Consider the following 25,940-nt stretch of genomic DNA (forward strand, 5'->3'; position numbering starts at 1 on the left):
GCTGTCAGGTCCCTTCGCCTTTTGTTCGGTTACTGAGTTGCTGCCTTGGCCAGAGTCCGGAGCAGCCGCCGCCCGAGCGCGCCGATCTCAGTTCGCAGCCCGCGCCGGCTCCCATCCCGGCCCGACCCCTACCCAGCCCGGCCAGGCTCCAAACGCAGGTGCGGACGATCGGGGGGCAGGTATCGCTGGGGCGAGGGAAGGGTAGCGAGAGGCCGAGAGGCCGAGAGGCCGATCCTCGTCGTCACTGGGCAGGTAAGGGCCGGAGCCAGGGAGCGCCACCCTGCACTGGCGACAGGGGGCGCGCTGGGGTCCTGGGCGCTGCTACCGAGCGGGCGCGAGGTGTTCCGGCGGAGCGCGACTGGGGGCTCGGGGAAAGGGCGGGGAGGGGTCAGGGCAGGTGCCTCTGGATCGCGCCTCCCCCGGGGCCCGCGGAGCTCTCTCGACGCCGCGTCCCTGACTCTGGCCCTGCCTCTTGCGGGGGAGACTTTCACCTGCTCGGCCTGCTTCCCAGCGCTCACTCTGTAGTCAGGAATTTACTGTTTGGGAAACTTGCTGCCGCTGGTCTCTTTGGGGCCACCCTCACCCCACCTCAAGCGTCATCCTCGCTTTCCCTCCCTCTCTACTCCCCCAGGCCTGGGTGGGGCCCTATTGTCTGCGCCCGGTTTGCCCAACTCTGGGGGCTGAGCGCACATTTTCCCAGCGACGCGGGCCCCACCTGCCAAGCAGGTGAGCACAGGGAGTCCAGAGGCCCTGCCCTCCAGCTCTGCGAACCCAGTCGGGACTGTACCTGCGGCGCCTCCCTCGGCTCCCCTCCCTGGGTGCCGGGCTCTTAGCTCTGCCATCGGAGGCGGGATGGGATGGCAGTGGGATTGGTGCTGGGCCCGGCTCCCCCGCGCAGCCGGTGTCTGGCACTCGCGTCCAAGAACTGGGGTCTGGGCGAAGGGGTCGTGCACGTCTGGAGAATTCACCCGCCCAGTTACCGCAGCTGAGGCTTCCAGAGTGTTGATTATGGGAACAGGACTATCCTTGCTCTCTATCCCCTTCTTGGTGGAAAAAATCACCCCAAACAAACTTTTCAGGAAGAAGTATTCACCGCAGCTTTCCCTGGGGCTTTGCCTGCCTCCTGGCCCGGGGCTTCCCCCCAGGCTTAAGGGGTCCTTCCCGGAGCAAAGTCCCCTCCCCCAGTCGGCCAGGCTGAACCTGGGCTAGTGCCTGCGTTGTGACCCCGTCCACCCTGCCCCCACCTCCATCCTGTTTGCTGGGCCCCTGGGGGCTGAGATGGGGGCCGGGGTAAGAAGGGAGGCGGTGGGTGGGCCAAAGGGGAAACAGCTTCTTCCTTCTCTTCCTGCCTCCGGGGACCACCACACCCCCCTCGCAGGAGGCCTGCGCTAGAGGCTCGCTCCCGATCTCTGCCCCCCTCCCCAGGAATGGGGGTGGGGCAGGGCCGGGCCAAGCTGACTGAGGGTGGGGGGGGAGCGATTGCTCTGGTCTTTTTTTTCTCCGTCCCATCCCCCACGTCCTTTAGCTGGCTGGTGACTGAGTCCCAAAAGCGGAGCGATGGGGCTGGATTTCCATTAGATTTCTAGGTTTGCGAAGGTACATTCCTTCTGGAGTTTTTTGCACCCACCCCCTTTCCTGAGAGAGTTCGAAGGGGAAAGGAGGAAGGCTTCAGCGGAGACGGTTTCAGGCAGAGCTGCTTTCGCCGCCGCTGCCCGCCCCCTCCTCCAGTTTCCTAAGAGCCCCTTCCCTGGCCTCCTTGGGGGAACCGAGTGGGGAATGTAAGAGCCAGGTTCTCCTTCATTCCTGGGATGAAGGGAAGATTCGGGGGATCAGGGTTGCTTGCTCTGATTCGCTTGGGAAGACCCTTCCTAACCTACAACTCTACCTTGGGGGTAGATGGGGGAGTGGGGGTGAAAGTCAGAACCCGCCCCGCCCCCCAGGAGTGCCCTGGGTCAGGGGAGTCCCGTGCCTCTTCTGCTCCAGTGGGTGTCACAAGGGCAAGGAGTTTGGGCAAAATAACCTGTTTTCCCTCTTCTCTGCCGAAGTGGAGGAGGGGAAGGCATTGTAATTACACTGGTTAGATGATTAGTTTAGCTAATCTGTTTGTGGCTGCGATGAAAAGATAATACTGAGGTGAGGAAGTATTGCTAGGAGGAGCAAACCAGCTACTTAGTGGACTGGAGGGAGGGGGGAAAAGGTAGGATCCAAGAGGTCACTTCTTGCTAGATCAAACCTCAGCTAGAGTGACAGGAGCCCTCTCCCTCATTTCTCCCGGTCCCACCCGAACCCCAGTTACACCCCATTTCCTCTGGAACCTCTGTTTGGGCTGCCAAAGATGAGGCTTTGAGAATGCATTGTGTGGGAATAAAAGGGTACTGATCAGGCAGGTACAGGTGAGGGGGTTCTTTCCCTGGCCTGGGAGTGCTTGGGGGAAAAGAGCCACCTTAGAATGAGATGGGGGTAGCTGACTCCTTTACAGAAGAGCTGTTATTTGGACAGATGTTATAGTGGGGCAGTTTTGAGCATAGGGATTTAGACTTGGTTTGAGCTAGGTTTGGTTCCCAGCTCTGTCACTCATTTCCCATTGGACTAGTCACTTCACCTGTCTGAACCTCAGTGATCTCCTGGGCAAAAATGGTAACTTAAAAGACAAGGGACTACTTACAAATTCCGAGCACTTTCATGAATTGTTCTCACTTAATCCTTACGATCATCTCTCTAGGCAAGCATCGTTCACCATTCTACAGGTGAGGAAATGGAAACTTAACTCAAGGGAGTTAAGTAACTGTCCAAGGTTGCGCAGCGAGGCCTGAGCAGGGCCACAGCTGGCGTTTGGGTCCTTTGGCTCCATGCCCAGAGCTCGTCGTCCTGCTGCATCACCCCACTGAGGCTCTGGGAAGAATTTTTCTGCCATTGCTTTTTTTAAGAGCCTCTGCTTGGGAGTCTGGGGAGATGAGAGTTCAAAAGGGCCCAAGATGGTGTGTGTGGGTGGTGAAGGTGGGGGCAGGTTTGTCAGGGGTGACTCATGTCCCAGCCTCTAGCCTTCTGAAACCTCCCTGCTCCATGGCTTGGTTTTTGGTGGAGGGGGCTGTTTCCCAAAGGCCAGGGGCTGTGGCGGATGTGTGGAGGAGGTTATGACAGGGAGAGGAGGGCAGGGGTCAAAGCTGCTGCTGCCTCCCGGCTTGAGCTGGGCAGAACCACGGACTTTTCTGGGCTTGTCCTTGTATAGGAAGTGGGAGTTGTCTGCTTTGCTGGGGGCTGGGGCTGTGCCAAGCAAGTCGGGGGGAGAAGGGTGGGGGGAGCTGTTCCCTGGGGAGTAGAGAGAAATGAGAGTCAGATTTAGGACTGGGCCAGTGTCCTACTGGACTCTACCAGTCAGCGCTGCCAGGCTGCTCTTGGGCAGGAAGTTGGCTGTCCTCAGCTTTGGAGCTGGGAGCCCTGGGGGCTGGGAGTAGATTTTCTGCTGCTGAGAAGGCCTTTCTGGTCATGGGGGTGGGGTCAGCAGAGCCTTGGTCCTGAAGGGAGGGGCTGGTGTCCCTGTCCTCAGACCCGCCTGGCTCTGGCATGTCTGCCAACTGGGCACCTGACACCCGGACGGACCTGGGAAATGGGCCTCTATCTGTGTCAGTATAGCCTGGGTACTGAGCCTATTGGCCTTGGGCTTCCAGATCACTTGAGGTCAGGAGGGGACCCTAGGCATGGGGAATTACTGATCCTGGAGAAGAGAAGAGTGAGGGGAGTTGATGTGACAGACAAGGAAAGAGAATGAACTCAGTCTTGGCTGATTGATACAAAGAGGGTGACAGGCTCGCTGTTTTCCACCCTCACCTCCCCCCCACCTCCCACCCAGAATACAGAAGCCATCAGGACTCTTCTTTTTAATCTTTTTTAAAAAATTTATTTATTTTTAATTGAAGGATAATTGCTTTACAGTATTGCATTCATTTTTACCAAACACCAACATGAATCAGCCATAGGTTTACCCATGTCCCCTCCCAACTTGAACATCCCTCCCACCTCCCTCCCTCCTTTTTCTTCCTTTTTTTTTTTTCCACCTTTTTGGCACATAGGGGTCTTAATTCCCTGACCAGGGATTGAACCCACACCCCCTGCCTTGGAAGGCAGAGTCTTAACCACTGGACCACCATGGAAGTCCCCAGGATGCTTATGGAAGGAATGGAGGCTAGACAGGAGGAAGGACTTCCCACCTGTTAGAGATGAGGTCTTGAGTTGATGAGTAAGAGGGAGATGCCCCTGGAGGCTCAGAGTTGACTCTCCTCTGAAGGGAATGAAGCAGGGCCCCATCCATGTGAGTTGGGGAGGGCCAGCCTACCCCAGGAGAGCAGGCAGGAATCACTACTATCTGGGGGCAAGTCTGAAGTCTGGTGGGTCCCTCCTGGGGAAACTTTTAGTCTTGTGTCTTTTGGAAGGAGAGACCTGGTTCAGAGAGGGGCAGGGAGCCATGAGCCACTTACCCACTGACCCCTGCGAAGAGAAAGAGCAGTGTGACTGGGGCAAGTCATCAGGGTTTGTGTCTCTGCAAGGGACACCATGAGGCCTGCCTCCTGGGACATGGTTGAATCTGGTGGAGGTCTTGGGAGGCATGGACTGCCCTGATTTCCAGCAGCTTCTTTGGCCAGGCCAAAGAGAAAACTCTCTAACCACTCCCCCTTTGCTCAGCCTCTTGGCACCTCAGCTGTTGGGGGCCCTCAGGGCAGGAAGCTCAGCTTTCTGTGACCTACAGAGTGTGGGTTAATAGGTCAGCTATCTTTCCTCACTGTGGGGACAGCAGATCCTTGTCTCTGGATTCTTGTCTCTGGCAAGTGGCAGGCACGGGGGACAATTGAGACAGGGCTGGGCAGTCAATACACTGTTTATTTGGGGGTGAGTGGAGGTTGTACTCACTATGACTGCCCCTCCCGCTTGGTTGAAAAAGTAATATCTGCTCACTTGCAAAATAGTTGGGAAGTTTAGGAAAGTTTATGATAGAAGAAAAAAAGTCATCCATAATCCTATCCTTTGAGGCATCTACATTTCTTCTAACATTTCTTTCCCTCCTCTTTTCTTATCATCCTCCTGCTTCTCAGCCTTGCTCTCGGATGATCTCATGCTGTGTATACACATAACAAATTTTAGCCAAACCTTTATCCAAATCCTGGTTTTCTCCAGCAGATGCTGAACAGGGAAGTAACAGTTGGATCTTTCTTGCTTTTCCAGGAGAATGTAAGGCAGCAATCCCTGCAGAATGAAACCCAGGGGAATCACAGCCTGAGGAGTGGACACGAGCTGGGGTTGGGCTCCCCAGACCCCCCTGGGGTGGTTGGGTGGGGGCAGCAGGCACTTGTGTATTGAGATATGTCACTGACACAAGTGAGTCTTTAGCGGTTGTTTCCTGAGGCTGGTAAAGCGTTTTTCCATTCCCAGGAGTCTTGGTTTGGGGTCATCTGCTAGTTTAGGATTTTTGCCCACCCAGGGTCCCCAGCAGGGAATGGATCTCCAGCTGGAGTCCTCTCCAGGGGAGCCCGGAGGTTCCCAGGGTCCAGCCACCTGGCGGGCATTTCCCTCTCCTCCAAGTCCCCTTCATTTTCCCACCCTGGTTTGTTTGCTTTGGGCAGGAGCCCAGAAGGAAGAAAATAAACAGCAGCTGGGTCGGCCTGACCTGAACCTCCTCCACCCCCAGCCAGGCCTGGGCCGCTGCTCGGGCTGTCCTCCAGACCGGAAGTGAGGGGTTTCCTCCGGAAGCTCAGGATGGGCTTCTGTGTCTTCTCCTGTCCCCGGAGCCCTGGCCATGGCTGATGCCCACCTCAGTCTCTGCCCATTTGGAATGACCAGTCTGATGGGGGAGACCACAGTTTTGGCCAGGGAACATCTTGTCCACGGGTGGGGGTGTTTCTCCTGGAGCCATTAGTCTGAGGGGAGTGGCCTCGCTGGGAAGCCCCAGCCTGACCAGGGGGAGACAGGGCTCTCAAGGGAAGTAGTCACGTCTCTGTACTTCTAGAGTCTGTTTCCGTCTGTGCTTGAGACCGCTGGCCAAATCTCTGCTGGAGCCAGAGACAGAGTGAGGAAGGGTGGGGGCTGGTGACCCTGCAGAGCCCAGCCTCTCCCCTGGGGCTGCTATGTGGGGAATGTCCAGGCCTGACTGACCTGCCCGCCCCCTGACTGCAGACCGTAGCACATGTGACCGGGGACAGGGGCAGCACTGTTTCTGCCCCTGGCCTCCCCTCCCAGGACCTGGATATAACTCATCCTCCCCAACCACACCCTGTCCCCCAACCCTAGGGGCTCTGGCCTAGGACAAGGAGGCAACTCTCCTAGCCCTTATCTGAGAGGTCAGGGAAGAGAAGCCTGGGTCTTAATCTTGGGTGTGTGTACATGCATGCTAAATCACTTTAGTTTTGTCTGACTGACTGCGACCCTATGGACTGTAGCCTACCAGGCTCCTCTGTTCTCGGGATTCTCCAGGCAAGAATACTGGATAGGTTGCCATGCCCTCCGGCAGGGGATTTTCCTAATCCAGAGGTCAAACCTGTGTCTCCTGCATTAGCAGACAGGTTCTTTACCACTAGCATGCCCTGGGAAGCCCCTGGAGTACTGGGTCCTAAAAAGCAGGCTGACTGCCAGCTACCTTACTGGGCCCATCTTTGCTGGCCTCCTCTGCAACTTCTTTGCTTTCCTAATGGAAGGACACTTGCCTGGGTCCTTCCTATCAACAGAGGCCTTCTGCAGTCATGGTTGTGTACCATTCACGCAACTTACAACGGTCTGAAGAAAGCATTGTCTTGATTGTCTCCACTTTATCTTTGGCTGTGCCGTTCAGCATGTAGGATCTTAGTTCCCTGTCCAGGGGTTGAACCCGTGCCCCCTGCAGTGGAAGGGCGGAGTCCTAACCCCTGGACTGTCAGGGATGTCCCTGTCTCCACTTTACAGAGGAGGAATATGAGGCTTCAGGAAATCACATGACTTGCCCAAGGGCACATGGCCAGTGTGAGGTGGGGCTGGATGGAGCTCTCCCCTGACTCCGCCCTGTCCTCGGTCCCCTTCCTCTGCCTGAGCCTGTGATCTGCATCTGCACAGTGTTCTGACCTCTGGCCCAAGGACCTTCTGGAAGCCCTGCCTGCTCTACTGGAACGTTTCTGAGCCAGATCCCAGCACACCTCTCGGGCAACCAATTGCTGTTCTGATTTCCAGATGTCTGATTGAAACTTGATGTCATACAGCCCAGCCCAGCTGGCTGGGGAAGGAGCCTGTAGCTCTGGTGGGAGTTTTTTATGTATTTTTAATTTTTTAATATTTTTGGCCATGCTGCACTGCACATGGGATCTAGTTCCCTAACCAGGGATCGAACCTGTGTCCCCTGCAGTGGAAGCACAGAGTGCTAACTCCTGGGGAAGTCCTGGGAGTTATTTTTTATTTCAGAGCTGGGCTGCACTCTGCCAGGACAGTCTTGGATTTAGAGTGCCGAGTGACAGCCCACTGGGTTGGCCATGCAGAGGAGGAAGCAGGAGTGGAGGGCAGAGTGCGCCCCAAAGCAGCCTCATTGCTTGCTTGCAGATTCCTGGCCAGTGTGGACCAGTGGGGGAAGGGTCCTTTGCACCCCCTCTCCAGAGCCCCTCTTCTTCTCTCTTCCTGCCCCTTGCGAGGTCCCTATCCCATCCTGTGATCTCTGAGCTGGCTTCTTCCTCCTGTGTTGCCAACAATAGAACCACTGCTAAACAAAGCGACCCCATTCAGTTCAGAGCCCCGCCCTGTGTCTGGCTCTGCCCGTCTCCGGCCAGGGTGCTTGGGCAGGGCCCACGTCTGTCTCGCCTCCTTCCACCCTGGCTCTGACCAGGGGCATTGTGGTGGGTCTCCAGGTCCAGGGCAGAGAGGGGTGAGACCAAACTGGGTGCGGCCTCCTCCACCCTGGGAACTGCAAAACCAGCACTTTGGTTTCTTGTGAGAGAATTCCCCTGGTTCTCCTGAGGAGTAGGTGAGAAGAGGTGGGGTTGCTTCACAGTCCTGCCTGAGGTCTTACTTAGATCTTTCCTGTGCTGAGAGTAGCTCCCTCCACCATCCTTTCTTCACGAAGAGTTCTGGTGTGTCTTCTCTGAGCTGCTTTCTGCCTCTGACCTTGCCCACCCTCAGCCTTTTCTTGACTGTCGTGGGAATTCTGGCTTTTTATCCCTGGAATTTTAGATATCAACGTCCCTCTGAGATCACCTGGGTCACCCTTTCTGTGGATGAAGCACAGAGACGGACAGCTGTTGCCCAAGGACACACAGTAGTAGCCAGCAGAGCTGGGACTAGAACCTGTGACTCCTGATTTCTGAGCAGCCAGTGCTTGGCTCCACCTGTGCTCCCTTCAGCTCCCTGCCTCGGGTGTCTCTGCAGGTGTCTGGCGTTCTTTCCCTGACCCCAGGGTGTCCCCTCTTCCCCCAGGTGCCCTATTAGGAGTCAGGGGAGGAGGCTGGTTGGCAGTGAGGCAGACCTGGATTTGAGCAGAGCACCACTATTTTTCAGCATAGCGCTTGTTTCCTCATCTGGAAACTGGAATAATCAAATGCTGACCAGGGTTGCTTCTAGGAAGCATGAGATTCATTTGCTAATTAAGACACACGCTCCCACCCCCATCCTTCCACTATGGTGGATCCTTTGACCTCCGTGAGGCCTCTGTCTCACCCTGGGCAGTTGTCCAGCCCTCAGCTTTTCTTAGCTCGAGGCTTGGGCTGGTGGGGGTGCTGAGGGGCCTGCTAGGAAACACCTCTCTTATGGCTAGCCTTGACCTCAAGGGTCCCTTTGGACCTGGGGCCAGTGAGTGGATTGTTCCTTAGGTTCTAGCCAAGGCCTGCATCTCTCACTTGGCTGAAAAGCACCGGGGGTAGGTGATGGTCTTTACTGGGGAGCAGCATTTTCTGGCTCAGATGGGCTGTTTTTACTGATAGGGCTGGAGATACCCAGTTTTGTTTTTTTAATAACTCACTATAGAATAAACAAGAAAAATTATACAATTATCTCAAGAGATGTAGAAAGATCATTTGGTAACATTCAGCAAGCATGGCAGGCAGGCCTGGAACCCAGCCCCAGCAGGGCTTTCCCTTCTGCCTCTGAGTGCTGGTTTGAAATTTTTTTTAGTTTTAGTTTTTTTTTCATTGGAGGATAATTGCTTTACAATATTGTGTTGCTTTCTGCCCTACATCAACATGAATCAGCCACAGGGAGATGTCCAGTTTGTCCTCAGCGAATCTGGCTGAGGCTCGGCGGCCAGATGGCAGCTCAGCTGTCTGCCCAGCAAAGTGGCCTTTGCAGGGTTAATGCAGCTGTCTTTACTGACGCAGTTTCATCTTCCTTCTCTGGGCTCGGATGTCCAAGGCTTCCTGCCTGAATTTTCTCCCTGGGGGCTGCTTGGAGACAGGCTTTCTCCTCCCAAACTCTCCTGTGTTCTCTGTCTTGTCTCTCCAGGGAAGGCAGGAGTGCTGGGCGGGCAGCATGTGCTTAGGGCAGGGGTGAGGGGGAGGACTCCCCCTGAAATAGCTGCATCGGCCTAGAGAGCAGCTGGGCACATCTGGCGGCACTGAGCCTGCTTCAGTTTATCAGCCCGAAACTCTGAGTCACTTGGGGTGATGGGAGGAGAGGGAAGAGGCTCCAGGGAGTGGACCTGTTACAGGTGTGCTGACAGGCAGAGGAGGGGAGGGGTCACCATGAAAGGCGGGGAGACCTGAAGGACTGGCGTCCTCCTGGGAGGTGGCGCTGGGCCTGTCCGGGAAGACATATCTATGGTGACCTTTGTTACTGGCAAGGGACCAGGCTCACCAGCCATTGCAGCCTCACCCCTAAATGGTCTCCAACGCAATGGGACGACGGGTTTGAGGTGCCGGGTGCTGCCTCCCCTCTGGGTGGGCCAGCCTGGGGTCTACTTGCCATCTTAAGCCATGCTGGGTGTGCCCAGACCACAGATGGGTGTCACTCACGCCTAAGCCTTGTCCCGGCTGTCATTTCTCTGCTGTGTCCCCTCACCCGGTGGAGCCTCAGTTTCCCCATCTGTCAATTGGGAAGCAGAGCATGTGCTTTGAAACCCACTTGTGAGGATGTTGGCGGTCTTGGAAGGTACCAGGTAGGCCCTCACCGGGATACATCTTCTCTGGTCCCGCTTCCTGGCTGTTGGACTCTGGAGGTCAGCGCCCGTGACAAGGGAACTGGACAGGGCAAGTAGGAGTCACCTCCCTGGTCCAGAGTCAGGCCCAGCTATTCATGACTCCCAAGTGCCCCCAAGTCTCTGAATAGTAGCAGTGACTACCCTGACGCCTGCCCCACCCTGCGGAGAGAACACACCCTGGGGGAGTCTGATACCCGGCCGTGGCCACTGACATTGAGCACCTACTGTGTGGCCAGGTGGGCGGCTGGGCTGGTGGTGGGAGGTGGTGCTGCCCTGCCCCATTTTACAGATGAGGATGGGGGTGTAGCTGAGTGGCGAATGGCCCAGGAGTATGTGGCTGAGGTCCGAACTGGTCGGTGGGACTCAGAATTCTGGGGAAGGCTTCTAGGAGCTGGGGTGCTGGAGAGATGGGGTTCCTAAGGCCTGAGCCTCTGGGGTCACTCGTGATCCTGCCCCATGTGCAGAAGATTCTGGAGTCTCTGAGGCTCCCAGAGAAACCTGTCTGACTGCTTCCCTGCCCCACCCGCTTTCCCAGTTTCCCACCCAGTGCCTGAGGTGTAGCTGCCTCACCTTGCAGCCCTTCCCAGGAGCCCCAGTGGATGGGGGTGGGCCTGCGGGACCCTAGAAGTTGCTGGAGGCTCTGAGTGACGTCTCTTGCCCTGCGGGTTTGGAGCTGTGGGCCACAAGGTGAGCGAGCCCATTACCGCCAAAATCTTGGCTTTTTCTGCCCATCGAAGCTGAATTAAAAAATACAGAGATAGAGCTTAGAGGAAATAGAAAGGAAGCTTTAATCCTCAGCCGGCAGAGGGGGAGAACACAGTAGGTTTGTGCCTCAAGAACTGTTTCCCCCCTTCCATAAAATCTGAAGGGTTATATAAAATGAAGGCTCGCAGTCACGGGTAGGTGATGAGGAACAAGCGTATAAGGATTTTGTATCCTCTTCTTGCATTGTTTCAAAAGCAGTCGTAGGCTGGCATCAGGTAGCCTGGTAATTGGGTCTGGCAGTCACAGTCCCAAAGCCCAGGGATTGAGTCCATTGTCTGTTGTGTATTGTAGTGTGGCCTTCTTTCTGTAATGCAAAAAGAGAAAACTATCAGGGGTGGTCTGCAAAGAGAGGGCCGGGAAGGTGAGCACCAGATACAGGAGGTAATTAGCATAAAATCAAAGGATGATAGGCACAAAATATAGCTTGAGTGGAGTTAGGGGGCAGAAAAGCAAACTTAGACTACAGGTTTGTTGTTCAGTCATTAAGTCGTGTCTGACTCTTTGTGACCCATGGACTGCAGCACCCCAGGCTTCCCTGTCCTTCACTGATTAGGAACAGTTAAAGTGAAAACTAGGGGTAAATCTGGCCTGCTCACTCTTCTCTTTATGTTCTTTGTTCTCAAGAAAGAAAACAAAAACTCATTCTTCTTTGCTCCTTTTCACTGCAATAAACCCAGGGTTGGGTTGGAGCATCTGGCCCTTTAAGGCACCTTTCCCCCAGGGTTCATCCCACCCTGGGCTGGAGGTCGGAGATACAAGCCCAGGACTCACACCGGGTGTCCCACCCTGGGCAGTCCTCCCTGGGTTGGTCCCTTCTGCCTCCCATCCTCCTCCACAGCCCACTGGGGCCCTTGGGGCCATGGTTGGGGAAAGGGGTGACGGGCAGGGCCTGGGGAGAGGCTGGAAATGGGAGCCGTGCCAAATGATGGGATGTCCCACCTGGTCAGCTAATTTCCTGCCCCTCTTCTGTGTCCCCAGCAGCCACCATGGAGGTGATGAACCTGATTGAACAGCCCATCAAGGTGACCGAATGGCAGCAGACATATACCTACGACTCTGGCATCCACTCAGGGGCCAACACCTGTGTGCCCTCGGTCAGCAGCAAGGGCCTCATGGAGGAGGACGAGGCCTGTGGGCGCCAATACACGCTCAAGAAGACCACCACCTACACCCAGTCGGTGCCCCCGGGCCAAGGTCAGGATCCCTGGGGACTCTTCCGTAGGGCTATCCCAGCAGAAAAGCAGCTGGCTCCTGGAGGGAGGTCAGGGTCAAAGGAGGCAGACCTCAGGGGGCTCCCAGTCTTCGGAGGGAGGCCCAGCACCAGTGCTTAGACCCAGCAGTCTGAGGGAGGAGGCACAGCATCTTGATGGCGCCCCCCCATCCCCAATCTGGGAGGGAGGCAGATTCCCCTTCCATGAACCTCTAATGAGAAGGGAAGGCATAGACCCTGCACACCAGTCTGATGGAAGAGGCACAGTCCTTCTCGAACGTAGAGAGTGCTGAGGAGGCACCCCTGCTACCCTCAGGGAACCCAGAGGCTTGGGGAAGACACAGTCCTTCTGCTCCAGGAGCCTCAAGTACTCAGCAGGGGCAGAGTCCAGTTCTGGGGCTTGGTCAGGGTGGGGATGCCTGCCAGCCCAGGGTGCCCTGCCTCTCTGGGGGAAAGGAAGATCCAGTCCCATCTGTAGCCCACAGATGGCTCTAGGGCCCTGAACGGTGCGGTACAGTGAGCCTTGAGAGCTGGGGAGGGTGGAGAATAGGTGGTGGGAGCCTGGGCCATTGCAGTGCTCAGCCTCTGCACCCCGGGAGCTCCTCCTGACAGCACGCAGAGGCCTCTCGGCGTGGCGGGGCCAGGCATTGTGTTGGTTGCGAAAGTGCAGTGTCCAGGAGGCAAAGCTATGTGGGTGTCCCCTCCTTCCCAACTAATGGGAGTGGGGAACCTCTGTCTCCCTCTCCTCTGGGCTTTGGGACACTCACCATGGCACGGCTGCCTGGGAAACTGGGGTACCTGACTCTGGGACTTCCAGACCTTCCAGGCGTTGGAGCCTGGACTGAACTGAGAGCCCTCCTCCTGTTTCGTGAATCCCACAGTCCCAGCTTGCCCTGTCATCCGTTGTATTCTAGTGGGTGACCCTCTGGGCCTCTATTTGCTGCTGCTGCTGAGTCACTTTAGTCATGTCCGACTCTTTATGACCCCCATAGACTGTAGCCCTCCAGGCTCTTCTGGCCATGGGATTCTTCAGGCAAGAATACTGGAGTGGGTTGCCATGCCCTTCTCCAGGGGATCTTCCTGTATCTCCTGCGTCTCCTGTGTTACAGGCAGATTCTTTACCGCTGAGCCACTAGGGAAGCCCCTGGGCCTCTATTTAGCTGACCATATAATGGGAGAATTGCCTCCTTTGGGGAGATTGAGGGTGTAATTAGAATCATGAGATTTCAGGGTTGGAAAGAGACAGAGGTTGTATCATTCTACCCCTACCTGATTGTTAAGGGAGGGGCATAGAGTCAGGGTTGGGTTCTGGAGTCGGGCTGTCTGGGTTCGGGTCCCAAGCTGGGTTCTTATAACCTCTGTGTCTCAGTTTTCCCATCTGTAAAGTGGAGATAATAATAGTCCTTGCCTTGTAGGGTTGTAAGATTAAATGAGAAAAATATAAGGACAGCACTTAATTCACTGCTGGGCACATAATAAGTATAGGCATAGGACTTCCATGGTGGTCCAGTGGTTAAGGCTCTGTGCTGCTAATGCAGGCAACACGGGTTCGATCCCTGAGTGGGGAACTGAGATCCCACATGCTGTGCAGTGTGGCCAAAAGACCTTTAAAAAAGTATAGGCACACATTTTTTTTAACAAATTGAAGATTTGTGGTAACTGCATGGATCAAGTCTGTATGCGCCATTTTCCCAGCAGCATTTGCTTACTTCATGTCTCTGTATCACATTTTAGTAATTATTGCAATATTTCAAACGTTTGCATGATGATCCTCTTTGTGATGGTAATCTGTGATCAGTGATCTTTGATAAAGCTGCTATGACTTGTTGAAGACTCAGATGATGGTTATCATTTTTTGGCAATAAAATATTTTAAAATTAAGATATGTGCATTTTTTAGACACAGTGCTGTCGCACACAAGATACTACAAATAGTGTAAACATAACTTTTATATGCACTGGGCAACCAAAAAATTCATGACTCACTTTACTGCAATATTCACTTCTTCATTCTAGTGGTAGGGAACTACATATCTTTTATATATTATATAAGCATAATATATTTTAGGTATGCCTGTACTCAAAAAATGTTAACTATTCTTTTTGATAATATAAACTCTGACCTTGTTTTTATTGATATGTGTCAGGCACATGCATCCTTTCTTTTAAGAACAACTCACACCTATTATGTCATTTAATTCTCATAAGAATTCCCTGTGATGAATGGAATAGGAGGTGCCCCATTTTACCGCTGATGGCCTAAGGTGATGATGACCTCCTCAAGGTCACTGGTTAAAGGCAGAACTGCGAGTGGTGGCCTGGAAGTCAGCCCAGAGAGCCCAGATGGGATGCCTGCTCCCCAGTGTCCCCCTGCCCGCTCCCTGCAACTCAGTCCCTGTCTGCTCGCCCCCAGGTGACCTGGAATACCAGATGTCCACGACTGCTAGAGCCAAGCGGGTGCGGGAGGCCATGTGTCCCGGTGTGACAGGAGAGGACAGCTCACTGCTGCTGGCCACCCAGGTGGAGGGGCAGACCACCAACCTGCAGCGGCTGGCCGAGCCATCCCAGCTCCTCAAGTCGGCCATCGTGCATCTCATCAACTACCAGGACGACGCTGAGCTGGCCACCCGGGCCCTACCTGAGCTCACCAAGCTGCTCAACGATGAGGACCCGGTCTGTGAGGGCCTGGCCAGGCTGGAGGCAGGGCAGGGAGGGGAGAGTCAGGGGTCTGCAGGAGAGGGCCCTACCTGGGGTGGAGAGAGATCATTAACCCAGAGCCTCATCAGTGGGAAGTCTGACCTGGGTCTGTCTGAGCTTTGTGGAGGTGTCTCCTGGCCCTTCCTTCTCACAATGGCAGCCATCTCGGCCCCGTCTGCTCACTCCCTCCCCTCCTCCTTCTTACCCCGCAAGGTGGTGGTGACCAAGGCGGCCATGATCGTGAACCAGCTGTCAAAGAAGGAGGCGTCTCGGCGGGCGCTGATGGGCTCGCCCCAGCTGGTGGCGGCTGTCGTGCGCACCATGCAGAACACCAGTGACCTGGACACGGCCCGCTGCACCACCAGCATCCTGCACAACCTCTCCCACCACCGCGAGGGGCTGCTTGCCATCTTCAAGTCGGGCGGCATCCCTGCCCTGGTCCGCATGCTCAGGTACCCACCCCTACTCCCTGCAGGAGCCCGGGGCGTCCCCTCCCTTGAACTTCCCTGGTCTTTCATACATTTATTGAGCACCTACTATGCCAGGTGCGGAATCACACCCAGTCCTCATGCTCAGCTGCTCACAGCCTAGCAGGGGAGACAGGCAGGTAACTCTCAGGTTATTTATCAGGATACAGTGTGGATGAGGGCAAAGGTGTGCCCAAGATTGGTCAGTGGAGCTCCAAGAAGCTGTTCACTCTAATGGCAGGGGGTAGACAGAGGAGTGGACTTTGACTGATGTAGATGACGGGAAGAGTATTCCAGGCAGAGGGAACAGCCTGTGCAAAATCCCTTGCCACCTTTATCTTTCCCTGCCTTGCAATGTTGAATGGCCTTTTTCCCGATCCCTATACCCAGCTGCGAGTTCCTTAAGGGCGGAGATACTGATCTTACTCCTCTCTGAGTCCCTCGCAGGCCTTTCTAGCATGATGCCTTCCACATGGCAGTTACTCAGGGACAGGGGTCCAGGGGACCAACTCAGTAGGGACAGGTATGCTTAGCACCGAGCTGGGAGTCCAGAGCAAGAGGAGTCATGGTCTCAGTGGAGAGAGGAGAGGTGCTGCGTGCTCTGTTCATAGAAATGAGACTGGACTCAAGGGACAATGAAATTTTAGTAAGGAGCTGTTTCCTGCAGAGCTTTCCTGCAGGAGGTGACCCACATTTACCTGGAACCTGACTCATGTGAACCCTCTACCCCCATCCCAGCTCCCCTGTGGAGTCGGTCTTGTTCTATGCCATCACCACACTGCACAACCTGCTGCTCTACCAGGAGGGTGCCAAGATGGCAGTGCGCCTGGCAGACGGGCTGCAGAAGATGGTGCCCCTGCTCAACAAGAACAACCCCAAGTTCCTGGCCATCACCACCGACTGCCTGCAGCTCCTGGCCTATGGCAACCAGGAGAGCAAGGTGGGCTGAGCCCTATTGTCCTCTCACAACCATGTGCTTGTCCCCATCCAAGACCTGCATCCCCTATGCCATCCCCCTCCATCCAACTGCAGCTTCACGTCACTACTTCCTTACTCTTTTTAGGTTAAATATATATGTAAATTCTGATGTAATGTTTCATCATACTACTGAATATTTTGAGGATAAGGGAAAGAAAAAATGATCCTCACACAACCATGTGCTTCCTCCAGTGCTTTCCTGTGGACATTTTTTATACAGTTGTAGTCATAGAAATTTACAACTTTACATGTTTTCTATTAATGCATGATATTAAAATTATTATTATTGTTTTTTGCTACACTGTCCTCAAAACCACCCTTTATAAGAGCAAATAACATTTCATTAAATGGAGGCTCCAGACTTTATCCTGAGGAAGGGCATCTGAGTTGCTCCTGATCTTCCATTTTTATGAACAATGCTGTAATGAACGTATTCAAGACACAGTTTTTCCCAAAAAGTAGGAATTGTTTTCATCAGTAGGGCTAAGGATTTTTAATATTTCTAAGCTTTTACAAAAACTGCCAGGTACTTTCCAAAAGGATTGCCTTATTTACAATGTCATCAGCAGCAGTGTATGTTAGTAGTCTCACCTCATCCTTGCCAGCATTGTGTATTATCATTTTTTTCAATATTTGGCTTATTTAATAGTCACAAAAGCTCAGGCTTTGGGTGAAGCTCAGTAATAACAGCTCTGTTACCTACCCCCCTTCCTTCCTTGTTCCTTACCATAGACCCCATCTGTCTCACACTCATTTCCCCCCTCGCCACAGCTCATCATCCTGGCCAATGGAGGACCCCAGGCCCTCGTCCAGATCATGCGCAACTACAGTTATGAGAAGCTGCTCTGGACCACCAGCCGTGTGCTCAAAGTGCTGTCCGTGTGTCCCAGCAACAAGCCTGCCATTGTGGAGGCTGGTGAGTACCGCAGCCTGTGAGGATGGCTCATGTAGCCAGCTGGGAGTGAGCGGGGCCCCTGACCAGCCACCAGGCTCAGTCAGCTGTGCTCCCCCGTGGCTGACATGTGCTCATCTACCCCAGGTGGGATGCAGGCCCTGGGCAAGCACCTGACGAGCAACAGCCCCCGCCTCGTGCAGAACTGCCTGTGGACCCTGCGCAACCTCTCGGATGTGGCCACCAAGCAGGTGAGGGAGGTGATCAGACCTGTGTCCACCTCCTCAGCCATCTTACTGCATCCTGCTTCCTGTCTGGGAGTCTGACCTTAGGAGCCTGTGGCCCCTAAATCTTTTCCACTGTGGCTGAGGCTGGAAGTGCCCTTCATCCCATTAGCTAAAGGCTCTAATCCCTCTTACGGGTTTCAGAAGAGGACTAGAGGAAAGGGGCTGATGTTTCCAAGCTGGGGTTCAGGTGGTACCAGAGGAACAGTTCTACCCTAGACCTTGGGCAGGGAATAGTAGGGTGCAGGCGATGGCTTGGGGGCCCTGATGGCTAAAAATAACTTAAGGAAAAATGCAGTTTTGGGACAAGTTTTCTGGTTCCTCCTTTAGACCTGTCATTGCTAAGAATTACATCAATAGGCTGCTTATTGAGCACCCGCCATGTTCTAGGCTCAGCTAAGCACCTGGGACACTGGCTTCTTTACCCCTTTTAGTACCTGGAGGTAGAGTGTGGGGCCCGTTGTTAGCTGAAGAAACAAAGGCTCAAGTGGTACATACATACAATGGAATATTACTCAGTCATTAAAAAGAATGAAATAATGCCATTTGCAGCAACGTGGATGGACCTAGAGATTATTATACTAAGTGACGTAAGTTGGACAGAGAAAGACAAAATCTTATGACATCACTTACACGAGGACTCAAAAAAATGATACAAATGAACTGATTTGTAACACAGAAACAGACTCACAAACTTAGAGAATGAACTTCTAGTTGCTAGGGTGAAAATTGGGGGCCAGGGATAGATTGGGAGTTTGGGATTGACATGTGCACACTGATATATTTAAAATAGATAACCAACAAGGATCTCTTGTATAGCACAGGGAACTTTGCTCAGTACTCTGTAATGAGCTAAATGGGAAAAGAATTTGAAAAATAATAGATACATGTATATATAACTGAATCACTTTGCTGTACGCCTGAAATGCAACATTGTTGACCAACTATACTCCAGTATAAAATAAAAGTATTAAAAAGTTTTCAACTATATCCAATATAAGATAAAAAATTTAACAATGAAGTTTTCAACTGTACTCCAAGAAAAAATAAAAAGGAAAAAAAAATTTTTCATAGAAGAAAAAAAAAAGGAAAGAAGAAACAGGCTCAGGGTGTTAAGAAATGGCCTTGGTCACGGCTAGTAGACTGCAGAGTTGGGATTTGAACTCAGGACTGTCTGTCCCCAGCGCCTGGGGTTTTTATATTCGACCACAAGGCCCACGTGGCTTTCCTTGGGAGAAATGAGGTTTCTGGCTTAGGGATGTTTCCTGAAGGCAGATTTGGCTTGGGGACCACTGAGTGTGCAGCAGCAAAGGCCCAGAAAGGGAAGAAACATATAAAAGTGGTTCAAGTGAGCCACTGAGGCATGGCTCAACAACTTCATTCTGGCCTAGGGGCCTCCCTCAGATGAGTCGAGTTCTGTTGGGTCTGAGGACCCAGAGGAAGGGCCGGAGGGGCTGGAGAAGAGAGAATGGGGCTTAGAGATAGGCTTGGGTTCAGATCTGGCCCATGAGCTGTGGGTCTGTGAGCCAGGCCCTCAACCTCTCTCAGCCCCAGATCCTCCACGGGTAGAACTGCCGTCTCACGGGGTGTTGGCAGGATCGTGGGGTTGAAGATTTTCAGGGCCCAGGGAATCTGTACTGAGTGGGCTGGAGACCCCCACTTAGGCCATTTCGCTCCCCTGGGCGTATTGGGAAGCCCCTGCGGTTGGGGGTCTACCTCACTCTCCACTGCTTTTCCAAACCCCAGGAGGGCCTGGAGAGCGTGCTGAAGATTCTGGTGAACCAGCTGAGCGTGGACGACGTCAACGTCCTCACCTGTGCCACGGGGACTCTGTCCAACCTGACGTGCAACAACAGCAAGAACAAGACGCTGGTGACGCAGAACAGCGGGGTGGAGGCGCTCATCCATGCCATCCTGCGCGCGGGTGACAAGGATGACATCACGGAGCCCGCCGTCTGCGCCCTGCGCCACCTCACCAGCCGCCACCCTGAGGCCGAGATGGCCCAGAACTCCGTGCGTCTCAACTATGGCATCCCGGCCATCGTCAAGCTGCTCAACCAGCCCAACCAGTGGCCCCTGGTCAAGGTACCGCCCACTGCCCGGTGGGGCCAGGCGAGGGGAGGAGCTCTGAAGACAGGATTAGAGCCTCCACAGTCCACGGTGGCTCTGCTCCTGAGACCCAGAATCCTTCTATCTTGTAGCTTGGCCATCAGCTAGAATAGAGCTTCAGGGTTGAAGGCGCACGAGACCACCCTGGGCGGTCTCATTCAACTGCAGGCTCAGATTTGGTAGGCCTGGGGTGGGCCTGAGACCCTGCATTTCTAACGAGCCCCCAGGTGATTTTGGTGGTCCACGGGGCACAGTCATTATAGAAGGTCTGGATGTTCAAAGTCGTATGAATATGAATGGATGGGTGAGGTCACCCTCATCCATGCATTCTAGCCCCGGAGAAGTGGAGAAGCCCTGAAGGGCTGGCAGTGACCAGAAAGTGAAACCACTTCAGCTCATATTCAGGAACTTGTTCCTTTGGCCGCGTGTGGATGGAAGGGTGTCCGTACTGTGTCATGCGTCCTGCTCAAACTCAGGAAGGATGCTAAAGAGATGAAGGGTAGAGAGGGTTCTGGGGGCACTTGGTGTCTGCCACTGGGAGCCAGGGAACCTGGAGGCTGCCTGGGTAGAGGACAGATGTGTCAGTTCCCTGTCACAGACAGGGGAGGTGAGGGTGAGCCAGGGCAGAGCTATAGGTGTGTGACACCTGGTGCCAGAGAGTGAGGGAGTGACTATAGACGGGGTCTTGTCAGAGGGCACCGGAGCCAGCTGGCAGGGTAGGAGCCTGGGACAGGGACCTCTTTCCAGATCCCACTGCTTCAGCTGGATCACATTGTGAGTGTCACCTACACAAGAGGCTTTGGGGTCAACCCTAGCGAGGACTCCCTGATAATCAGAGTTTGGGAACCATCAGAAAAGCAGGACTATATTGTCCGTGAGGGGGCGTTAAGAGAGAGGGAACAGGGGTGAGGGTCAAGGCCTGGGGGCTGGTGGAATATTCTGGGATGGAGTATCATTTTAGCAGGGGCTATGAGAGGACCATGAGGACCAATGAGATCGTATGGAATAAGGGGCTGGGAGAAGCGTCATTCTCTGAAGACCTTCCAGCACATCCATGGCTGGCCTGGGGGAGAAGAGACGAGGGGGACGGAGGACATGAAGCTGGAGAAGTGGGATCCTCCAGATGTCCACAAAGTGCCCTTGACGGGCGCCCTTTTTCTTGCCAGGCAACCATTGGCCTGATCAGGAATCTGGCCCTGTGCCCAGCCAACCACGCCCCACTGCAGGAGGCAGCAGTCATTCCCCGCCTTGTCCAACTGCTGGTCAAGGCCCACCAGGATGCCCAGCGCCATGTGGCTGCTGGCACACAGCAGCCCTACACGGTAAGTGAGCTGCTGGGGCCTGTGACTGCCCGCCCTCTGTGTGAATGTGTGCGCACATGAGCGCGTGACTAGGGGGGCAAGTTGTGACTGAGGCCAACTCCAAGGACCAGTGAGGTTTGCCAGTGTCCTGGCGGGGGGTGACCACTCCCTAGGCTCAGTGTTGCTATACCCCAATGGCTCCTTTCGTGCAGGATGGTGTGAGGATGGAGGAGATTGTGGAAGGCTGCACTGGAGCCCTGCATATCCTCGCCCGGGATCCCATGAACCGCATGGAGATCTTCCGACTCAACACCATCCCCCTGTTTGTGCAGGTGAGTCTGGGGCAGGTGGGCAGGAGAGGTTTCCCCCAACCCTTGATTTTCCCCACTACTGAAATGGGAATGTTTGAGGCAGTCTGGGCCAAGCATCCCGAGGTCTTTGGAAGCATTTGGAGAAAAGTGGCCACACCAGACACGGTCATTTAGCAAACTCCAGCATGGGAAAGGCTTTCCAAGCTCAGAGGTAAAGGAAGAGTCCATAAACGAAAATAGGAGGTATTCTTAATGTCAGAAACAACATTAAGGTTTTCATGTCAGAAATAGCCTAAAGTCATTGAAAAGTAAACAGCAAACTGGGAAAATATTTGCAAACCTCGAAACAGACAAGAGTTTAATATCTTTCATATAAAAGGCTCATTAATAAACCTCAGTAGTTATCTACAAAGAGGCACATGTAATTAATTCCCAGGTGGTTCATAAACAAACAGTGCTCAAACAACCCCAGGGGTTTAAAAGAAATGAAGCTTACCCCACAGGGGGAGCCCATTTTCCACTATCAAATTGGCAAAGAAAAAAAAAAAAAAGGGAGTGCTTTGTGCTGGTGAAGATGCGATAAAATGGGCAGTCTTATACCCTGCTGGTGGGAAGATAAGGTGGTAAAACCTCTCCAGGAAGCAACTTTGTGATGTGTATAGACAGCCTTGAAAATATTTGTATTCTTTGATCAAGTAGTACAGGTCTGGGACTCTCTCTTTATGAAATAACAATGTAATTTAAAATGTGGCATAGATGTATATGTGCAGCTGAAATTGCACTAACAATAACTGAAAATTAACTGACTGTCCAGTGATAAGAGAATGGTTAAAAAAAGAATGGTCCATTATATCATGCAGACATAGACAATGGTGTGGAAGAATTTTCAGTTTTTGAAACTTTTTCCTTTAATTATTAATGTTCAGAGTAAGGAATCGGTGCTGGTAGCTACTTCCACTTGTGATGGATGAGGTTTTTAAACTTCCACTGTTGTTTTGCTTTGTAGCATTCTTCTTCTCTCTTGAGTACCAATATGAACTCACAGATTTATTTTGTTTGTTTTTTGGCCATGTTTCTTCGCAGGCTTGAAGTTAGTTCCCTGAACAGGGATCAAACCCAGGCCCCCTGCAGCGGGATAGCAGAGTCTTAGCCACCGGCCACTGGGGAAGTCCCTGAATTCATAGATTTTTAAGGAAAAATTACTGAATAATATGGGAAAATGCTTTATGCTACAATGTCTGATCAAAAAACAGGGATCAGGGACTTCCTTGGTGGCCCATTGGTCAAGACTTTGCCTTCCAGTGTGAGGGGTACAGGTTTGATCCTTGGCTGGGGAGCTAAGATTCCACACGCCTGGAGGTAAAAAAACCAAAAATATAAAACAGAAACAATACCGTAACAAATTTTTAAAAAATGGTCCACATCAAAAAAAGTCTTAAAAAAACGAATCAAATTTGTGTTTATGACTATGATGAAAATCCAACGGAAAGAAGCTGTGTCTGGGTAGGGGGTTGTGGCGGTTATTTAAATTAAAAGAATTTTTTAAAAAATTGGCCTTACCTCAGGGCTTATAGAATCTTAGTTCCCCAAAGAGGGATTGCACCCACTCCCCGGTATTGAAAACACAGAGTCTTAACCACTGGATCACCAGGGAATTCCCTGCGTTTCCTTTCTTTAGATGTTACTTAGACTTTTCACACTTTTTACATGGGCTTGAGTTATATCCAGAAAAGCGGGGCGGAGACTGGCAGGGTGGCGAGGTGCGCTGCTGGCTCGCCTCACGCCCACCCTGCGCCCCCCTCCCCAGCTCCTGTACTCCTCGGTGGAGAACATCCAGCGCGTGGCCGCCGGGGTGCTCTGCGAGCTGGCCCAGGACAAAGAGGCGGCGGACGCCATTGACGCGGAGGGCGCGTCGGCCCCACTGATGGAGCTGCTGCACTCGCGGAACGAGGGCACCGGTGAGGGGCTGGGCTAGGCGCAAGGGGGCCAGGAGGGTGAGGAGGGAGGCTGGGGGCGGGCGGAGGCAAGCACCTGACCTGCCTGGCCTGGCCTTTCCGCTGCTCAGCCACCTACGCTGCTGCCGTCTTGTTCCGCATCTCCGAGGACAAGAACCCAGATTACCGCAAACGGGTGTCTGTGGAGCTCACTAACTCCCTCTTCAAGCACGACCCTGCCGCCTGGGAGGCTGTGAGTATCCTGGGTTGGGTCGCAGTGCCCGGCTGTGCAAGTTGAGTACTGCAACGAGGACAGCACTTTGTCGGGGGCGCGGGGGGTGTGGTGTGGGGGGACGGTTACCATCTTGTCAGCTTCATAGATTTTAATTTTCTTTCTTTTTTTTTTTTTTTGGATATGCCGAATGGGGGATCTTAGTTCCCCGACCAGGGTTTGAACCTGGGCCCCTTGCAGTGGAAATGCGGAGTCCTAACCACTGGATTGCCAGGGAATTCCCAATAGATTTTAATTTTATAATTGAATCATTTATGACAATTCCCAGCAGATGAAAGTAATAGATTGGCCCATCTACTGTTTCTGACTACAAAATGGCAATTTTTTGTTCCAACTGATATAAAGTGTTGGGGCAAGAGTGCCTTTCCCTAACTTGCACAAAGGTGCTGTTATAGGCTGATAGCTGCCCCGATCTTGCGTGCGGCCGCTCCTGACGCCCAGTTTCTAGTCCTCTTCCCGCCACTCCCCTCCCCAGGGCTGCTCTAATTCTGCAGGTGCCTCCAAGGGGTCTTTGCTTTTCCTTTGGCCCCCGTTTATCTGTTGTTTTTTGGTTGTGCAGCATGTGGGGTCTTAGTTCCCTGACCAGAGATCAAACCTGTGTCCCTTGTTGGAAATGCTCAGAGTCTTAGCCACTGGGCCACCAGGGAAGACCTCCTTGGCCCCTCTAGGGAAACATCTCTTGCTGCTCTTCTCTCCCCGCCTCCCCTGCCCCAGTCCAGAGCCTGTGTTTCCTCCCTTCCCCTCTCCCCTAATGTTGCTCTCTGTCTCCATCCTCAGGCCCAGAGCATGATCCCCATGAATGAACCTTATGCTGATGGTAAGTGGGTGCAGAGTTGCTCAGGACCCTGGAGAGCTGGGGCATAGGGGCGTCCTGTGTGGGTGTGTGTGAGAGAGGGAGCAGCTTTGTGTCCCCAGGGCCAAAGGACCAGTGACAGCCACTGTAGTGTTCACACCAACTCCTGGCCAGGTCCCTGATTTGAAGTCTAGGTCCCTAAGTGGGGGTGGGGGGGGGTCCGGCCCACTGGGACAGGAAGGGGTGGAAGGTGTGGCTGAGGGCTGTCCAGACCCCCACAGGGTAGCCTGAGACCCTTCTCCTTGCCAGACATGGACGCCACCTACCGCCCCATGTACTCGAGCGACGTGCCCATGGACCCACTGGAGATGCACATGGACATGGACGGGGACTATCCCATCGACACCTACAGCGACGGCCTCAGGCCCCCCTACCCAAATGCAGACCACATGCTGGCCTAGCTGCCCAGACCCTAGTATGGCGCCCCCTCCCCTGCTTTGCAGCTCTCTCTCCCCCTGTGGGCTGCTGAGACTTGGGCTTCCCTTCCCTTAGGACCTCCTTCTCATGGGAGGCCTCTCAGGCTTTCCCTGAAACCCTGGCTCCTTTAGCGGGGAGCGAGCGTGGGGCCTCTGGGTGCTGAGCTGCCCCAGGGAAGGCATGCCTCATCTGCCTTGTTCTATTGTCTTTGCTCTGGGCAGCAAGTTCCTGCCCCTTCTGTGGGTGGCGGGCGGATGATGCAGGAGTGGCACGAGCTCCCAGGGGCCACGGGCCTGGCCTGACCCCTCTGTGTCTGCATCCCCCCCGCGCCCCGCCCAGGTGCAGTTCCCCATCTGAGAGGTTCTCCGTGCGGGTGATGGGGCCAGAGACCAAGTGCCTGAACCCGGGCAGCAGGGCTGCAACTTCCTGCCGAGCCCCGTGCCTCCAGAGGTCCTCTGGGGGGTCTTTCTTGGGATGGTGATCTGCTCCTGCTTTTCTGTTCTGGGCCGTGGGTCCAGGGCCTGACACCCCCTTCCCACCCCTGAGGCCCTGGCACTAAAACTTTAGACTCGAGGCACCCACCTTGTCCCCACCCCCTGAAGTTCTCCCCTCCTCCTGGGCTGCCCATCTCCAGGAGCCTGGGCCCCACAGGCTCTGGCTTCTGATTTGGTCATTGAACTCCAACCGTGCTGAGCCCCATGGATCTCAAGGCCCCCATTCAAGGCCAAAAGGCCCAGAATCCAAAGCTTGTCTTGGAAAGTTCAGGGATCCTCTGGGAAGATGGGGTGGAGACACGGAGAGATTGTCCCTGCCCCAGGACTCTGCCTGCTCCCTCCCTGGGATGCTCAGTTGGCTTTGGCCCCTCTTAGGGGAGCCTGGGGACAGCACCCTGGAACCCCCCTCCCGCCCACACAACTACCCTAGCTGACCCCCGAGAAGTGCTCTTGGCTGACCCCTCTGGTGTGCGGTGAGGGGCTTTCTCTTCCTCTTCCTATTTCGAACTCCCCACCACCACCTCCTGCACACGGGTGTTGGGGGCTGGGGGAGGTCCCAGCAGAGTTTTATTATGATCGCTTTATGTTTTTGGTTATTGGTTTTTTTTGTATAGACCAAAGCAAAGAAAATAAAACTAACACACTGATCTGATGGAGGTTGTTTGAGAGAGAGGAATGAGCGGGGCGGAGCTCCCTTAGCCTGGTACCTCCTCGATGGCTGGATCCTGAGTGTCTGTGGCCGCCTTGTGTGTAGAAAAGCCAGGAGGGGGACGAAGCAGAGAGAAAGGAGTGTCCAGGAGCTGGA

The 25,940-nt window shown here is 53.9% G+C and overlaps 1 protein-coding gene across 3 annotated transcripts; it reads left to right on the forward strand.

Moving 5' to 3' along the window:
- LOC122441836 (junction plakoglobin) lies at positions 1 to 25,782 on the forward strand. 3 transcript variants are annotated; one of them, XM_043468894.1, is made up of 14 exons: positions 1 to 158; positions 11,876 to 12,091; positions 14,520 to 14,779; positions 15,017 to 15,255; positions 16,009 to 16,210; positions 17,020 to 17,164; positions 17,288 to 17,391; positions 19,171 to 19,509; positions 20,700 to 20,855; positions 21,047 to 21,166; positions 22,953 to 23,103; positions 23,211 to 23,332; positions 24,149 to 24,188; positions 24,474 to 25,782. In XM_043468894.1, exons 2-14 carry the CDS (start codon positions 11,884 to 11,886, stop codon positions 24,623 to 24,625), a joined length of 2,238 nt encoding a protein of 745 aa, XP_043324829.1. In that variant the 5' UTR covers positions 1 to 158; positions 11,876 to 11,883; the 3' UTR covers positions 24,626 to 25,782. The 3 variants fall into 3 exon arrangements, with proteins under 3 accessions (XP_043324829.1, XP_043324834.1, XP_043324842.1); XM_043468899.1 differs by having other exon boundaries at positions 7 to 158; positions 11,879 to 12,091; XM_043468907.1 differs by lacking the exon at positions 1 to 158 and adding an exon at positions 237 to 252.
- Positions 25,783 to 25,940: the final 158 nt, after the last annotated feature.

The sequence above is a fragment of the Cervus canadensis genome, chromosome 1, assembly GCF_019320065.1.
Source record: "Cervus canadensis isolate Bull #8, Minnesota chromosome 1, ASM1932006v1, whole genome shotgun sequence".
NCBI lineage: Eukaryota > Metazoa > Chordata > Mammalia > Artiodactyla > Cervidae > Cervus > Cervus canadensis.

Coding starts and splice junctions, on each gene's coding strand:
- LOC122441836 (XM_043468894.1), top strand. CDS start 11,884: ATGGAGGTGATGAACCTGATTGAACAGCCCATCAAGGTGACCGAATGG. Junction 15,256..16,008: donor GCCCTGGTCCGCATGCTCAG/GTACCCACCCCT, acceptor CCCCCATCCCAG/CTCCCCTGTGGAGTCGGTCT. Junction 17,392..19,170: donor CGGATGTGGCCACCAAGCAG/GTGAGGGAGGTG, acceptor TCCAAACCCCAG/GAGGGCCTGGAGAGCGTGCT.